The 19503-nt window shown below is 37.3% G+C and overlaps 1 protein-coding gene across 1 annotated transcript in view; it reads right to left on the bottom strand.

Annotated features, from left to right (window-relative positions):
* METTL25 (methyltransferase like 25) overlaps positions 1-19503 on the bottom strand; it is a 233140-nt gene that overhangs the window by 152061 nt on the left and 61576 nt on the right. The window contains exons 2-4 of the mRNA XM_042782908.1: positions 10982-11157; positions 7338-7357; positions 6540-6678 (exon numbers count right to left, since the gene is read on the bottom strand). Coding sequence (XP_042638842.1) covers positions 6540-6678; positions 7338-7357; positions 10982-11157 — 335 coding nt within the window. The remainder of the gene's footprint in view (positions 1-6539; positions 6679-7337; positions 7358-10981; positions 11158-19503) is intronic.

Below are 19503 nucleotides of genomic sequence, written 5' to 3'. Positions count from 1 at the left end.
AAAGATTTATAGACTTGAGAACCCTATGGGAGTCACCAAGAGTTGGAACTGACTCGAGGCAGTGGGTGGGGTCAGTGCAAAAAAATGTTGGAAGTCTTTTCAATTATTTAAAAGCTACATATGCACCAAGTGAAGGTGATTGTGATGAAGGATTTGTTGTGAGTAGGGGTCAGTTCAATTGTTTCAAAGGAAAGGAAAATTTACATAAATTAAAGTTCAAGTACAATTTGTCTGTAAGTCAGATATTTGTAAGCTGAGACTGCTTGTATTGCAAATAGTTCAAATGCCTATCCACTGGTAAATGGAAAAACAAATTGTGATACATCCATACTCTAGCCATATTTACCCAGTAATAAAAAAGGAACAGTTACAAATATACACAAGAATATTTTGTGATTCTTGGAATTTCATGACTCAAAAAGCTATGTGATAAGTGAAATAAATCAAGCACAAAAGTCTACATACTATATTATTGCATTTATAGGATGTTTTAGAAAAGTCAAAATTATAAACACATCAGTGGTTTCCTGAGTGTGGGGGAAGAAATATCCTCCAAAATAGTATCAAGAAATGCGTTAGGTCGATGGAAATATTCTGCATCTTTATTGTGATGTGGTTACACAACTGAATACAATTACCAGAACTCATCCAATTCTGCACTTAGGTTTAGTGAATCATATAATATGTAAATTATACCTCAATAAAACATTTTTTGAAGGAAATTGAGACATCACAAAGACTTTTATTGCCATATGATTTCATAGGGAATAAATGCATAATTATAGAAATACTACCATAACAAAATAATTATCTAATATTATTATTTCTATCTTTAATTCCTAAAATAAATTCATCCCTCACTGAAGTATAATCCACTGAAGGAAACATTCCTATATTTGAAGTAATGCATATCATGAATTAAATAAAAATTTTCAGGGTCTCACAATTAGATCAGTTCATAGGAAAGATCATAAATAATATCCCCTATATAAGTAATAGCACACAAGTAATCCTTTGTATTTCTATCTAATTTTATTTTCTAGACTCATTACTGGGGAGGGAAAATGTGAGATAGATAGATAGATATTTACATATTCTTGACTTTAAGATGCTACAATCTACCCGAAGAGGACATATCCATATTTATGAATATAAGGGCTAGACAGTAGAAGCTGTATGAAACTTCCCCCTTATCTGAATATTAAGAGAAATCAAAGCTCCCTTTCTCCTATACTTAAAGCATTTGGCTGCTAACCAGAAAGTCAGCACTTTGAACCTACTACCAGCTCCATTGGAGAAAAATAAGGCAGTCTGTTTCCATAAAGATTTATAGCCTTGGAAACTCTATGGGGGCAGTTCTACTCTGTCCTATAGGGTCATTATGAGTCAGAAGCAAATAAATGGCAGTGGGTCGATTCTCCCTATAAAACATGCTCACTGATGACAATGAAAAATTTAATGATAGCAACTAGTGGGTTGCTTGTAAATACCAACACATTTGTTACCACTAGTTCAGACACTCAGTTAAGAAATAACTAACTTTGTTCCCAGGTCTGTTTGTGACAGTTCCACTTGTGCGTTAGGAAAATTTTGGCTGCAAGTAACAGGAAACTAAGTTTTGAAAAATTAAGAAAATTTGTTACCTCACTTAATAAGAAACTTGGCAATAGGGTGGTAGAATCATTCAAAGGCTTGGCCAGCCTTTGAATGGGCCAGCTTATGCAATTCTTCTGGTTTTAAGATGGCTATAGAAATTCCAAGAATCACGTCTTCACTGATAATATCTAAAAAACAGTAACAGGCAAACTTTTCTGGAAAACCTAACAGGAGACTTCCACTTTTATCTTATCAAGCCAAGTTGGATTCTCCTTTTTAGTAATGTGTAGTATTAGCAATAGAAAGAACTCTATGTATTTATAGGTTACACAGTAGGAATCTACAAGTTGGACAACTTCTTGCCTTCAAAGTATCTGGTCTGAAAAGCAAAATTCCCACCAGCCGGATCTGTCCCTTACTTGCCATACTCTTTTCCTTGCTAAATCATCTGCTCTATGCCACAGGTGTGAAGATAGAGAAGTCTCTAACCCAATCCTGTCCCCGAGGACAGGTTTACTAGTTCTCTAATCCAGTACCTGGGGAGAAGTATCTTCCTACTCTTCTGTTTTTCTCACAGAAACATTGTTACACATAATGGCTACATTTCTTAATAATATTAGCACTTTAGATAGAAAAGTTACATTTTGTTGACTAGCACAGAGATCAAACTACCATTTTAAGATGATTCTCAAACTTACGACTTATTTGGAATTCCTATGAATTTCAGACTCATATATTCAACTGTTTATATAACATTTTCACTTGTATGTCTAATAAGCATCTCAAATTTAACATGTCTAAAACTGAGATTCTGATATTCTCCATAAAACCTGGCCTCTCATAATTTTCCTTGTCAAAGTTAAAGGTATCTTCATACTTCTAAGTGGAGAAATAAATTCCTGTCTTTGTTTTATTCCTTACTTATGAATTGGTGTTTGCTTCAAAACACATCCATAATCTGATCACTTAGCAAGGCCACTTCATGCTAACTCTACTTTAAGCCTGGCTAACTGTATTGCCTTCTCAATGGCTTCCCTGCTCCCCTCCCTCAAGAGTGTATTCTCAACACAGAACAAAGTCTAATCATACAACCTCTCTGAGCAAAATCTATCATTGCTTCTCTGACCTTCTCTTCTGCTAATGAGTCCATTTTTCACTGATTTTTTTTTTTTTTTTTTTTAAGTCTCTGTGATAGTTGGAGCTGTGAGTCAACTTGGCTGGACCCCAGTTGTGTGTGGTTGTTCCCATGATGGGATCGGATGACTGTGTTCTGAGTGGCCAATCTGCCCAAGGGGAGTTTCCCTAGGGGGTGTGGCCTGCTTCCAGGATATCAACGGACATTCTGGGAAGAGAGACATTCTTTTGTGGATCGGGACCTTGGTGTGCTGACTACAACCTTCCGTGAGTGAGCAGCCCACTGCTCGGCCTGGAGATCTTGGATTCGTCTTTCGTTGGAGTCAACAACCAGTATACTACCTGCCAGCCTTGAATTTCTCGGCCCCCTGCAGTTGCGGAAGCTGCCTCCAGCCCGATGTTTCCTCCAGGGACTTTGGACTTGCCGGCTTCTATACATTTGTGAGCCATTTTCCTAAGATAAATCTCTCTCTCTCTCTCTCTCTCTCTCTCTATATATATATATATATATATATATATATATATATAAGCTTTGCTGGTTTTTGTTTTTCTAGAGAACCCAGTCTAACACAGTCTCATTATTGGATGCTTCTGCTACTTGCTATTGTTGATAAGTGCTGTGGAGTCAGCTCCGAATCATAGGGATCCTATGTACAACAGAAGGAAACACTGCCTGGTCCTGCACCAGCCTCACAATCCTTGCTATACCTTAGCCCACTGTTGCAGCTCCTGTGTCAATCCATCTCATTCAGGGCCTTCCCCTTTTTTGTTGATCCTCTACTTTACCAAGCATGATATCCCTCTTTAGGGAGTGGTCCCTTCTGACAACATGACCAAAGTAAGTGAGACAAAGTCTGGCCATTCTCGCTTCTAAGGGGCATTCTGGCTGCTTTTCTTCCAGGACAAGCTTGTTAGTTCTTCTGGTAGTCCATAGTGCTTTCAGCATTCTTCACCAGCACAACTCAAAAGCATCAATTCTTCTTTGGTCTTCCTTATTCATTGTCCAGCTTTCATTTGCATATGAGGCTTCTGCTAGGGTAGGAGTTAATTTCTGAATAAACATCTACAACAAATACTATGGTGAAATGAAGAGCATTATCCTTGGGATCTCAGTCAGGTGCCTCTCTTCACCCCCTATGGATTCTCATTCATGGTAATTTATTTCCTAATGAGTTTGTGATCTTGATTTAGAAGGTTAAGTTTGGTTAATCTGAGTCTCTGGTAAATACAGAGTCCTAAATTAAGAGTGCTTATCTCCTAAGAAGGAGCTCTGGTGGCACAGTACCTAAGGCATTTGACTACTAACCAGAAGGTTGGCAGTTTAAACCCACCAGCTACTTTGTGGAAGGAAGACGGGGCAATCTACTTCTGTAAAGATTTACTGTCTTGGAAATCCAATAGGGGTCCCCATGAGTTGGAATTGACTCGATAACAGGGGGTTTGGTTTTATAGGTTTTATCTCCTGAGAAATTACGTAGGTTTCTGCCTAAAGCCAGGGGATGACAGCAACCTGAGACCACCTGAATCATTTTCCAGCATCTCAGGTTTGATTTAACACAGGAGTCTCCTGCTGTGGGCATATAATCTATGCTTATAAGTAACCCCACTTTTTTTTCAAGAATGCTTATGGCTGTGTTTTGTTTTGTCTAAGGGGAGGTTGATCCACTATCTCTATTACCTCACCTGAGTCTAGCAAACAACAATAACTAGACTTTATATATATATAAAATATTGTTCCTCACACTATCTAGTCCAGCTCTTATCTTGCCAGAAGTTTCATCATTCCTTAAATAGAATTATGGACTAATTTTGTACATTGGCTACTACATGGTGGAGACTCAATAATATGTAATGAGTAAATGAAACTTACACAAGGATAATATGAACATCATCATTATATTTACAATGAAAGAAAAAAAATCTATAAAATTAATCCCCCAGGAACCTTTAGTGAAAAACCTTTCATAGAGTATACATAGTGCTTTTAGTCTCTTCATATTTCCCATAAGGAGCTCTGGTGGCACAGCGGTTAAAGCATTTGGCTGATAACCAAAATATCAGTAGTTTGAACCCATCAGCTACTCCATGTGTGAAAGATGTGGCATTCTGCTTCCATAAAGATTTATAGCCTTAGAAGCCCTATGGGGCAGTTTTCCCATCCTAAAGGGTCACTATGAGTCAGAATCGACTCAGTGGCAGCTGGTAGTAGGCAGTAGCTTTCCCAGATTCCTCACACCTGCATTACTAATGTCCTCCAATTTACAGACTCTATCCTGTCTAGATCTTCAATTAATCACAACTGAAACTGATAGCTCATTAGTAATCTTACCTCAACTACCTACTTGGACTCAAGATTCAGGGCTTATCTTGGATAGGGCATTTGTTGGCTTTAGCATGAATGATAGATTCTTATGTTGCTTTTGTAGTCATCATCTGTAGATTACTCTCAGGAAACAGAACATCAGTTACAATCCTAAATGATTCACATTTCTTTTGTTCACCCTTCCATGTATTCTGAAACTATATGATTGGGTTTTTTCTTGGTTTCTACACAGAATCTTGATCCAATTCTTATAGTCTCTGTTGCTCTGCCTTATTTAGATAGTCTTCCTCTCAAGACTGAAATCATATCCTGTTCTCCTGCTCTGTGCCTGGGTTCATGAGATCCATGAATACATCTTCTATCCAGCTTACCTGACTACCAATTAACTGAATTATCTGGCCTCTCAAGTGGACCTGCTGGTATTAATTGACGCCTCAATTGCCTGACCTTGTTATACCCCTTTCTTTCAATGCTAATGAAACTGCACATTTGTTCTTCAGGAGACTATTCACATTGTCATTACTCTTAATGGATGTAAGTAGACATCATTTCAGAATCATCTGAAGAATTTTTAGAAACCTAACGCTTGCCCCAATATTTTGATATGGCATTCGGCGGGGGATCACCCATTCTACTCCAGTTAAGCATCATTGCTATTGTAAGTCTGACAGAAGATACTTTTCAGGTATGGCACACTTGAGAAAAGATTGATAACTATGCCTTATGACTTCCTCTAGCCCTTACTCTGGAGATCTATATTGCCACAAATGGCCCTGCATGCCTAGCATAAGCTATGAGTTTCCTAATCACTCTCAAACTTTCCACCAATCTGGAAGAATCCATGGAAAAGATGCTAGTACCTAATAAAAATTATAGGAGTGAAAAGCCTCCATAATCCCCATAGCTGTCATTGCAGGTATAAGGAAAATAACTTACCATTTTTATAGGCCAATATGGGCAACCATTTTTTTTAACATCTAGTTTCAGACATCACTACCTCTCACAAAAGTTATTTTTTTAAAAAAGGAGTGCATTGTGATTCTGACGATGAAAGAATCTAAGTCCTAAAACAAAATTTCTTTGTGTTCACCATAATGAGGCAGGTGCCCAGACCACAACTTGGTAACCAAGATTCTAAGAACACTAAGCAGCAAACAATTCTGCAGAATGCCATCTTCATAGTGTTCTCTCAAGTTGGACTTACAACATTATCAAATAGAATTATCCTTTACTTTTATTCACTTGAAAAAGAGTGAAAATTGTTGCAAAAAAATTTGATAGTTATATCTACTTTTTACAATGAAATTATTATAATTAGAACATACTGGGAAATGAGAGTATATGTTTAAAGCATCTGATGTATCTGACATCAACTATTAGTTAACAACATTTTAAAGGCAAGATAGTAATAGTAGAAAATGAAACCTGAATGAGACAAAAAATAGCAATAACATTAACAACTAAAAATACAGAGAAATACTCTTACCTGCTTTATTCCACAAAAGTCAGCAGTACTGCTGATCAGCTCTGACATTACACAAACTTCATGAGACTTTTTCATATTCATAAACTCATCTGGCTTCACATTTTCACCTGACCAAAATAAAACAAAAGTAAGATAACTGCTATTATTAAAGAAGCAAAATCTAATGTGAATGATTAATTGATGTTTATGTTTTTTGTAATTAAATATGAAAATAATATAGAGATTTTATATGCTACCTGGGTAATAGATTTCTATTGATTTAGCTGTTATGGATAAAATTAAAATTAAAATGAATATTGAGACCAATGAAACAACGACATTATTAAAAATGTTCTTGACACAAAAAGCAATGAACCTTAAAGGAAAAGATTACTAAACTATAAAGGAAATTTTCTTCATCATAAGATAGTGAATAGGTAAGTCACAAAGCAGATGATATTTACAACACACATATCTTCATAAAATTTGTATCTAAGAATAAAATAAAGTAAGACAAAAAATAAACTCATATAAATCAATAAGAAAAACACGACTCAACAGAAAAACACAACTCAATATAAATATGGGCAACAGATTTAAATAAAATTAAATTTAAAATTAAATTCCTAAGTTATAGTAGCCACACTTTAAATGCTAACAGCCACCTGTGATTAGATTTTGCTGTATTGGACAGTATAGCTGTATAGCATTTCCATCATGACAGAAGATTCTGTAGGGACACCATTTCACGGTATACACAAAACACTATATAGTATATAAAAATGGACAAAGAACATATGACAAGGTGCTCAACATCACCAGTCACTAGCAACATGATGCTTTAAATCACATAAGATAATACTGCATACTCACCCGAAAGGCTAAAATGAGAAGACTGACCACATGAAGTGACGAGGATGTGGAGCAAGGGGGATATTTAAAAACTTCAAGTGTGAGTATAAATTGATACATCTTTATAAAAAAATGTTTGGCAGAATAAGCATACCTCATTTTATTGTGTTTTACAGAGACTGAGGGTTTTAAAAATTGAAGGTTTGTGGTGACCCTGTGTCAAGAAAGTCTACTGGTGTCATTTTTCCAACAGCATGTGCTCACTTGGTGTCTATGTGTTACATTTGGGTAGTTCTCACAATATTTCAAACATTTTCATAATGTTATTGCATACTTAATAGACTACCCCAAAACCAAACCCACTGCCATTGAATTGATTTCAATTCATAGCAACCCCAATAAGGTTTCCAAGGCAGTAAATTTTTACAGAAGTAGATTGCCTCATCTTCTTCCTGCAGAGCAGCTGGAAGGTTTGAACTACCGACCTCCTAATTAACACGTACCCACTGTGCCACCAAAACTCCTTTAATACAATAATACACCAAATACACCAAAACTCCTTTCACTACAATATAGTGAAAAGGTAATTTTTATGTGCACTAACCCAGTGCCATCGAGTCAGATCTGACTCATAGTGACCCCTCCTTGGGTTTCTGAGGCAGTATGTCTATGGAAGTAGATTGCCCAATCTTCCTTCCAAGGAGTGGCTGGTAGGTTTGAACTGCCAGCCTTCTGATTAGCAGTCAAATGCCTTTGGTACTACACCACCAGAGCTCCCTTAGGAAACCAAAATATTTGCATGACTCACTTTAATATTTGCTTTATTACAGTGGTTTGGAATGGAACCTCCAATTTTTCCAAAGTATGCCTATATTAGGCATACCACATAATCCATCCATACCTTAAATGGTGGTCTGGCTACTTATTTCTACCAGGGATACAACACACCTGCCAATCCTGAGGCCCATAATGCAGTCCTTGCACTTTATAAACTGATGGAAGGGGAAAACTTTGTCTGCCTATGGTAAAGGATTTCATGAACAAAGATGATATCATCAATGCAGAGGTTCATTCAGTTATTCCCAGTTAGCAGCCACAGGTAATAAAGTGCTGGTTTTCCTCAGTGTTTTGGGTGCCAATGGACTATAGCCCCTTGACAATGTTGCTGATGAACTCATTTGTAGCCAAAATTTCTTTACCATGAACTATAATTCTTTTTTTTTTTTTTTGCACTAGAGGAACCACTCTATGGATTACGTCTCAATATAAAGAAAACAAATATCCTCACAACTGGACCAATGAGCAGCATCACAATAAATGGAGAGAAGATTGAGGTTGTCAAGGAATTCACATTGCTTGGTTCTACAATCGATGCCAACGGAAGCAGCAGTCAGGACATTAGACGACGTGTAGCATTGGGAAAGTCAACTGTGAAGGAACTGTTTCAAGTGCTGAGGAGCAAGGATATCTCCTTGAGGACTAAGGTGCGCCTGACACAAGCCATGATATTTCCAATCGCCTGGTATGCATGTGAGAGCTGGACAATGAATATGGAAGACCGAAGAAGAGTTGATGCTTTTGAGTTGTGGTGCTGGTGAAGAATGCTGAAAGTACCATAGACTGCTAAATGAACTAACAGATCTGTCCTGGAGGAAGTGCAGCCAGAATGCTCCTTGGAAGCAAGAATGGCCAGACTTCGTCTCACCTATTTTGGTCATGTTGTAAGAAGGGACCATTCCCTGGAGAAGGATGTCATGCTTGGTAGGGTGGAGGGTCGACGAAAGAGGGGGAGGCCTTCAACGAGATGGATTGATACAGTGGCTGCGCTGATGGGCTCAAGCATAGCAGGGATTGTGGGGCTGGCGCGGGATCGGGCAGTGTTTCGTTCTGCTGTGCATGGGGTTGCTATGAGTCAGAAACAACTCGACGGCACTTAACAACAACAACAACAACAGAGGAACCACTATGAAATAAACTTGCTTAAATGGAGGTCTTGCTGTTTAAAATGTTTAAAATTGCTTAAAATGATTAATGATTAATGAAATATAAAGAGAAGTACAAATAATTAAGAATAAGACTCAAAGGGGAAAAGGTCCCTTTATAAGGAGCTCTGGTGGTATAGTGCCAAAGGCATTTGACTGCTAACCAGAAGGTTGGTGGTTCAAACTCACCAGCGACTCTGCATAAGGAAGACTGGGCAATCTACTTCTGTAAAGATTTATCACCTTGGAAACCCAATGAGAGTCACTAGGAGTTGGAATCGACTCGATGATAGTGAGTTTGGGCTTTGGTTTATAATGGAGAAGTCCAGTGGACCCATTTTTACTAACTGAGCAAATCATCACCAATAAGAGAAAAATTCACATGCATCACATGAAATTCACATGTAATGCAATGAAAAGGACACACCATTTCAGTATACTTGTCAACAATGGATAATCTGAATCTAATCATGAGAAAACAACAAGGCATACCTGGTCTGTATGCAGTAAAAGTATCAGTATCAAGAAAAACAAAGAAAGTCTAAGATTAAAAAATCATGAAAACCAAATGTCATGTTCACACATGAGCCTGAATTGTTTCCTACATAAGAAAAACATTGCCATAAAGAATATTTTTGGAAAAATTGGGATATGGGCTGCTTATTAGAAAACATTATTATATTAATGTACAATTCCTGAGTGTGTTTACATACTATGTGATATATAGAAGTATGTCCTTTTTCTTAGAAGGTACATTCTGAAGTATCTGGGGGTAAAGTGTTATACTATCTGTGATGCTTTTCAAAGACTTCAGAAAGAAAAATGTGTGTGTGCATGTGCACACGTGTGTTTAGAGAAAGAAAAGCAACCAATATGGCAAAATGTTAACAACTGGTGAATCTAGATGAAATGTACACAGGGTTCACTGTATTATCCTTGCAATTTTTCTATATATTTGGGTTTTTTTCCAAAATAAAAAGTAGGGAAATAAGATCAAATGAGATAATGAATATGAAAGAGCTTTGTGGATGACAAAACAATACCAAAGAGAATCCGAGATTCAGTATTAATATTAAAGCTGGTTGCTCACCTCAGCATTCAGTACAAACTTTTTTTACAAAACCAAATTACCAAATTTCTGCCTTCTAATTGGAGTGTTCAGTCTAGTTACATTTAATGTAATTATCACTGTGGTTGGGTTTTCACTACCATGTTGCTATTTATTTCTTATTGGTATCACCCCTATCTCCTGATACCCACCTATCTCCCCCATATCCCCTACCAGCCCCCTCCACTTTCCTCGGCCTCCTCCCAAAAAACTGGCTGTGGAGAACATTAGCCCACTGTAATAGTGCCCACCACGTCAGCAAAAATGAATGTAAGAATTAGAATCCATAGTAACCACTGTAATCTGTGTTTTGCAGGCAGGAACAACTTAAAGTAAAGATTACCAAGGGCTAATGAAGTAAAAAAATATGGAGATCTACAATTAAATTGTTCTCCAACTTGTCTAGGCACAACTTAATTTATATCATTAGGGCTCATGAAACAAGGTCTAACATTGAATTAAGAATATTTTAGAAAGATGAGTAACAAGAACAATATATAGCTTCTAAGTATATATAAAACACACACATACATACCAGTTCTCTGTTTTCGATTTCCTTGAAGGGCTACAAGCAACTGGTCAAAAGGAGTACATATTCCCAAGTTTTGTAGAGAATAGTATTTCGCAGCCAGAGCAAAGGCTTCCACACTCACCAGTTTCTGGGAAGTTTCACAGAATATTTTGGAGAAATAAATACCTGAAAAGAAATAAGGACAAAAATAAAAATGTTAATAATAATAAATAATTGATAAAAACTCAGATTAAAATTTAAAAAATAAAAAACACTGAATTTAATAACAAAACATATGGCTGTCATTTTGGTTTGAATTTTGGCAATATTTCTCTAATGGTTCCATTATTATTGCTCTGGCATAGTGGGTAAGGCATTTGGTTTGCTAACCAGAGGTTGGCAGTTCAAACCCACAAGCTGCTCCACAGGAGGAAGATGAGGCAATCTACTTCTATAAGATTTACAGCCTCAGAACCCAATGGGGGTTGCTATGAGTCAGAATCGACTTGATGGTACTGGGCTTTATTTAAATTATTTGGTATTTTTAGCCCCATATTTTCTCTTAATATTGTATAAAATTATGTATTTAAACCCAATTAAAATTTGCCTCTCCTTTTTTTGTTTTCCCATGTGGAACCCCCCACCCCCCCAAAAAAAACAACTTTTAAAATCTTGCTAAACAGTAATGCGGTCACTAAATTTAACTGAATTTAAAGGAGTTCAGCCCGAGCAACTGTAAACCATTATTCTCTATCCACACTCTATTCAGAACAACAGTAATATCCCCAGTGGTATTAATGTTACTATAAAACAGTTCCAGTCTCATTTGGACCATGTAGAACTGTTGTGTATGGGGATATGCTTATGTTCAATACATGATCAATATGAGTAATAAAACCAATCACGTTATAATCTGGTGAAAACAGCTAGCTTTCTTCACATTTTAAAAGGAAAAAAAAAAATTCACTGTCGTTGAGTTGTTTCTGACTCATAGCAACCCGTACTTGGGTTTCCGAGGTGTTATCTCTATGGAAGTAGATTGCCCAATCTCCCCATAGTCAATTTTAACCTAGACACTCTAAATTTAGTAATCATCAACAGTTTCCAAATGCTCACTCATAGAATAATACAGTAGACTGTCTATTGTTCACAAACATCAAGTGCCCCTCTCTGTGTGAAGCTCTTATATTCTGTTGAACTCAAGTACAGCTGTATCTTTCCAAAGCAAACTGTACCACTGCCATGCATAAAATTTTCGAGTATCAGAAGATTCACTGCCCCTTCTTTGCTCTTTTAATTATAGAAGTAAAGTATGTGTTAAAATGGAATCTTCTTCAGGTTAAGTCCTTGGGAAGAACAGTACCTGCCAATCTACAATGGACATGCCACCTATATGGAAAATAAACCTTGTTGATTTTAGTCACTGAGTTTTTAAGCTTATTACCGCAGTATAGGCTGATCTACTCTAAAGGATACACACAGGCATAATAACAGATTTGCTTTTCATTTGCTCAACTGCATCTCTCTATGGTCATTTTTAAGGCATGTTAATTTATTTAAATCAAATCTGTTGCTGCTAAATCGATTCCCACTCATGGCAACTCCATGTGTTAGAATTGCCCTACAGGGATTTCTTAGGTCTAATCTTTACACAGCAGACCACCAGGCCTTTCTAAAAACACATTCTAATTTGTCTGTAGTAATTCAAAGAAACTCTTTTGATAAGGAAGACAAATCTGTTTAAAAATTATTTTTTATAATTAAAGAAAAACATCTAGTTCTTAACTGAATTATGTAAAATATTCACCTTATGAAAGCAGGGTGCAAACCAGGAAAAATTCTGGCTCCATCAGAAAAACCATACTATATGCTATGACATGTACTCTAGCATAGCTGATCCTCCGCAGTTACTTATGAAATTATAAAAATCCATATAACACAAAGAATAATGATGTTGCCTAACAAAAATCAAAAGCAAGATAACCAACAAATGTTTGTAGAAATCTAAGTAAAAACTGCATGTCTAAGCTAGTATCTTTCTAAAATAATATTGAATATTTAAGATCCCTTGGTGGTGAAAAGGGTTAAGCCCTAGACTACTAACCTAAAGGCTGGTAGTTTGAATCCACCAGGCAGCGCTATGGAAGGAAAGTCCTGGTGATCTGTTTCCGTATAGACTGCCCAACCTTCCTTCTGAGGACAGGCCGGGGGGTCTGAACCATCAGCCTCTGGTAAGCAGTCAAATGCTTTAGGTGCTATGCCATCAGAGGTCCCCCATACAGATTACAGCCAAGAAAATCCTATAGCACAGTTCTACTCTGTAACACTAGGGGTAGTCATAAGTTGGAATTAACTTGATGCCCAGCAATGAGTTTGGTTTTTTATCTATTAAACCAAACAAACCAAACTCACTGCCGTTGAGTCGATTTCGACTTATAGTGACCCCTCCTTGGGTTTCTATTAAGGTGGTGGTAATATTTACCAAAATAGTCAAAGATGTATAACTGTCATATCTGAATCAACTAAATAAAAATTTACATTACAAAATTATACGGTGACTTTATGATACACTTTATATATCATATAAAGTTCTTTGGACATTTGGCAAACTAAATTTACTAACACAGCCAAAAGTAATAAAATCTACATCAAAATATTTAGGCATGAAACAGAGGGGAAAACTCATACAACTATTAAGTGAGACTCTCAGGTTTAAGGGCAGTCTCAACATCCCCAGGTTCCAGGGCAGCAATTTCTGAGAGTGTGATAGAATAAGAGTATTAAATCTCAGCTTGCAGAGGGACTATTACAGTAGTCAGTTATTGGACAATGTTGCCAATAGAAAGAAACGTGATGTTTCTGTTGGAAAAGTAAAGGTCCCAATCAATGTAACTATGCTGAAGGAAAATGTCTGGGAAAAAACCTCTAATCTAATCTGAATTAAGTGCTATTATTTTGCTTTACATTATATGCCTCTTGATAATTTCAAAAATTTAGAGGTCTAAATTACAAAGACATTATCTTTTTAACAAGGATTGCTTTTTTAAAAAGGAGTAGTATTTTGATCCAGTCCAATAATTTATGTCATTTAGGGCAGGCAACAGTTTGCCAAGAAAAAAATTTTTTGAATTATGGAAATGCAGCTACTGGACAGACTTCCTTCGTTTTCAAGCAAGCCATCCTGTAATGGCCATGTTATTTTTGGAGATTCAGAGAGGTATCAATGATCTTGTCTTTATTTCCATCTTTGAAACAATACATGAGAAAAGTTATGTGACAATAACAACAGTGTATATAGTCCTCATAGTGCTTCCCTCCTTGGAAGGAAGATGGGGCAATCTACTTCCATAGTGACACTGCCTCGGAAAATCAAGGAGGGGTCACTATGAGTCAGGTCCGACATAACAACACAAGTGCTTCCCTAAAACCAAAAAACCAAACCTACTGCTACTGAGTCAATTCTGACTAAAAGTGACCCTTTAGGACAGAGTAGAACTGCCTATATGGTTTTCCAAGGCTGTAAATATTTACAGAGACAGACTGCCTCATCTTTCTCTGTCAGAGCAGTTGGTGGATTGGAACCGACAACCTTTTCGTTAGCAGCCAAATGCTTTAACCACTATGCAACCAGAGCTCCTTAGTGCTTTCTCTATGTACTTGTATAATGAGATTTGGTTTTGCAGCTGGATAAAACAGCAACCACAATGTTACTCAAATTATATTTAGTTAGAATTTAGCCAAACATTTTTCATACAGGAAAGCTTGTTTTTAATTTGTTGACAATTACAACTGCATATTATATGGCCTGATAATTTTGCCAGTATCTCCCTCTACTGGAAGTACCTGCTCTGCTTTATTACATGCTTTACCTGTTTTATTTACTTTTTGTACATCCTATATCTCTGTTCCACAAACGTTTCTTAGAGGATAGTGAATTGGGTGTGAGGTATCAGAAGGAGAAAGAGACAGAGGAGTTGTTTCTAATCAATATGTTACACCAATAACTATAGTTATTTTCTATAAACATGAGATCTCATGTTTCAGAAGAATATCTTAAAGATCTTGTCGCTTCATACGAGAGGTGAATGTGCACAGAAAAAAGAGAAAAGTCATGTATACATATGTTGCATCATGAAAATCTCAAGGTAGAAAAATGTATGACAAAAACTCAAAACTGAAAATAAAAACAATCAATGAATTCTAATATTTACAATTATATTTATAATTTATTATGTTGTTGTTGTTAGGTGCCATCGAGTTGTTTCCGACTCATGGCGACCCCATGCACAGCAGAACGAAACACTGCCCGATCCCGCCCCAACTCCACAATCCCTGCTATACTTGAGCCCATCATAGCAGCCACTGTGTCAATCCATCTCGTTGAAGGCCTCCCCCTCCTTCATCGACCCTCCACCCTACCAAGCATGACATCCTTCTCCAAGGAATGGTCCCTTCTGACAACATGACCAAAATAGGTGAGACAAAGTCTGGCCATTCTCGCTTCTAAGGAGCATTTCAGGTGCATTTCCTCCAGGACAGATCTGTTAGTTCTTTTAGCAGTCCATGGTACTTTCAGCATTCTTCGCCAGCACCACAACTCAAAAGCATCAACTCTTTTTCGGTCTTCCTTATTCATTGTCCAGCTCTCACATGCATACCAGGCGATTGGAAATATCATGGCTTCTGTCAGGCACACCTTGAAACAGTTCCTTCGCAGTTGACTTTCCCAATGCTACACGTCATCTAATGTCCTGACTGCTGCTTCCGTTGGCATCGATTGTAGAACCAAGCAACGTGAATTCTTTGACAACCTCAATCTTCTCTCCATTTATTATGATGCTGCTCATTGGTCCAGTTGTGAGGATTTTTGTTTTCTTTATATTGAGATGTAATCCATACTGCAAACTGTATTCTTCAACCTTCATCATGCCTCGAGTCATCACTTTCAGCAAGCAAAGTTGTATCATCTGCGTGTCTCAGGTTGTTAATGATTCTTTCTCCAATCCTGATACCACGTTTTTCTTCATATAGTCCAGCTTCTCAGATTATTTGCTCAGCATATAGATTGAATAAATATAGGGAAAGGATATAACCCTGACGCACTCCCTTCTTGATTTTTAAACCATGCAGTGTCCCCTTGTTCTGTTCGAACGACAGCCTCCTGGTCACGGTATAGGTTCCTCATGAGTACAATCAAGTGCTCGGGAATTCCCATTCTTCTCAATGTTATCCATAATTTGTCATGATCCACACAATCAAATGCCTTTGCATAGTCAATAAAACACAAGTAGACATCTTTCTGATATTCTTTGCCTTGAGCTAAGATCCATCCAACAACAGTTATGATATCCCTTGTTCCACGTCCTCTTCTGGCAGTCAGCCGCAGAGATCCAGGTGAGGAGAGGGAAATCAGGCACACCCAAAGCAGCAGGGTGGGAGAGCGGGAGAAAGGGGATAAAAAAGCCAGGAACCCGGACAGAGATGCAGTCAGCCGCAGGGATCCAGGTGAGGAGAGGAACTCAGCCATGCCCAAAGCAGCAGTGAGGGAGAGCAGGAAAAAGGGGATTAAAAGGCCTAGGAATCTGGACAGAGGAGGAGTCAGCCACAGGGACCCAGGTAAGGGTGGTATAAGAGGTTTCCAACAGGGAGACAAACTTGTCTGTCGGTTTGTCCTACCACGGTGACATGCTGATGTGAGTTTTAAGGCTGAGCCACTGGTGTTTCAAACCCAGCAGGATGCACATGGTACACAGGTATCATCCCAGCTTACAGACTGAGACAGACTAAGAAGAAGGAAGAGGCCGTCTACTTCTCAAAGAATTGGCCATGGAAAACCTTATGAATAGCAAAGAAAATAATTTATTATAGTAATATAAAAATACAACTTCAAAAATAAGAGTCTACAATTTTACTTGAATGTTATATATAGAAGACAGGACTGTCATGGTTCACAGTAATTCATCATTGCTATCACTAACACTTACTGCATATAGAGTATATGCCAGACACTTTACATTTAACATAACAGTCTTATGAGCCAGTTACATAGTGATCTTATTCCCATTTCACAGAGGAAGAAACTGAGATACTTTATTCAAGTTCTAACCGAAACCAAAGCAGTTTGACCTCAGATCGTGTTCTTAATTCCCACATTTGATTAATATGTCACATCAGTTAAGTGGATAATAAATGAAATCAGGGAGGAGAGCCATTAAGAAAAGCATTAGGGAGAGTTGGCTGTCAGAATCAAGTCCGACAAGAATCTTCTATGGCAAAGATAAATGATGCTAATAGCTCAAGACATCAGACACTTCCTTCCTTCATTTTCTTAATTTTTTCACTTTTTTTACTCCCCTGGATGTATCTCCCTCCATCAGAAGTGATCTAATTTAAAAAAAAAATTAAAAATTGATTCTTATTTATAAAACAACTGGCAACTTATTTATAAAACAACTCTGCAAAGGGAATAAATCTGTTTTTATGATAAGAGTTTGCTGTGGTATCTAGTTCTAGAAACAAACACCCAGTTTCATGCCTAGCTGTAAAACAACAAACAATAGCTTGTGCACAGCAGGCACTCAGTTAATAGGGAATGAATGAATAAAAAAATGAACGAAGGAAGAAATCCCTCAATACACTTACTATTGCAGCAGCATCAGCTATACAGCGCAGGGACAAAGAGAAATTTCTCCTAACGCTGTATAGTGGCCGTAATCACTGAGGCCACCTGGAGGACTTCACTAGCACTGTAAAAGGAGAATGAAACCTCATCCTAGCTCTGATGTTTATAACTGGAGGGTGAGACAAGAGTAAAATAAAATATTTATAATACAATTTAAGATGAAATGTAATTATGTGATAAATCTGAGATTTAACTGTGTAACAGGGATTAGGAAAAAGGTTGCTGTTGCTTTTATCACACAGCTGGAACTGTCCCACAGCCCAGCATTTCTGGGCAACAGTAACCTCATAATAGAGATCTTCACAAGGATTCAGAAATATTTTGTATTCACTTCTATATGAATGTCCTACATATGTCTCCAAATCAAAAGATCCAAAACTGAACTGAATGTTCTCATTCTGTTGAAACTTTTCTCTTATTTCCTATCTTTAAATGCTTCATCACTCACCCAGTGGCAAAGTTAAAAGCCTTTACATTATCTTAAATGATTCTTGTGCCCACAATCTGTACATACAACCAACCATCAATACTAATGTGAAAATGTCTTTCAATTGGACTCCCCAACCCCATACTTGTCATTGTCGTGGCTCTAAATCTATTAACTTTCACCAGTGCTACTACAATAGCTTCATAGTTGATTTATTTCATTATCTAGATCCTCATAGCACAATACACAATACATGTTGGTTAAGATGAATTGAACAAGTTTTCTAAAATGGAAATTTACTTATATTACAATATAAATTTAATTACACATTTTAAGGCTTCGACTTCTCCAAAAGTTGACTTTAGGCTTTAGCCTCTTATACTTGTTTAGTAGAAACAAAAGTTAAAGTCTGCCTTAATGAATTTTAAAACTAAAGGTGGGATGAGTTAAATTTTTGAATGTTTGAGTATATCCATAATCCTTTAACCTGACTGAAAAATAAAACTGACTATATAGTGTTGCCTTTTAAAATAAATCAATTTATATCACCCAATTATGTGCTAATAAACTTTTTAAGTAAGCTGTTCTAACTTAATTTATGATTGCATATTGTGATAGTTGGAGCTGTGTGTCAACTTGGCTGGACCACAATTCTGTGTGGTTTAAGCTGTTGTGATGTGGTTATTCCCATGATGGGATCAGATGATTATGTTTTGAGCAGCCAATCTGTTGAAAAGGAGTTTTGCTAGGGGTGTGGCCTGCTTCCAATATATCCATGGACATCCTGGGAAAAGAGACATTCCTCTGTGGATCGGGATTCTGTTGTACTGCCTACAACTCTGTGAGGGAACAATCTACCATTGGGCCTGGAGATCTTGGATTTGTCATTCGTTGGAATCAACAGCTAGTATACTGCCTGCCAACCTTGAGTTCCTCAGCCCCTGCAGCTGCAAGAGTTGGGAAAAGCCTCCAGCTTGACGTTTGATCCAAGAGCTTTAGACTTGCCAGCTTCTATAAGTGTATGAGCCATTTTCCTAAGATAAATTTCTGTCTCTCTCTCTATATGTATGTAAGCTTTACTGGTTTTGTTTCTCTGGACAACCCAGTCTAACACACATACAAAATGAAAAAATATGTTACTTCAACATGTAAACCATTCTCTTGGAGAGAATAAGATCTAATTAACAAAGGATTCACATGCATGTCCTTACTGAGGCAATTGTTGTTGTTGTTGTTATTTGTCGTCGAGTCGCCCCGACTCATAGTGACCCCTCCTTGGGTTTCCGAGGCAGTATCACTACGGAAGTAGGATTGCCCAACCTTCCTTCCGAAGAGTGGCCAACAGTAACCGTAATATTCATCTTGAAGGTATAAAGTACATTTAGCCAATCCAAAAGTATTTTTGTATTTAACTATTTATAAA

This window comes from Orycteropus afer, unplaced genomic scaffold, assembly GCF_000298275.1.
Source record: "Orycteropus afer afer isolate SDZICR_OR568_19922 unplaced genomic scaffold, OryAfe1.0 scaffold00504, whole genome shotgun sequence".
Lineage (NCBI taxonomy): Eukaryota > Metazoa > Chordata > Mammalia > Tubulidentata > Orycteropodidae > Orycteropus > Orycteropus afer.
Note: the sequence above shows the minus strand (reverse complement) of the source record. Positions and strands in the feature narration are given on the sequence as shown.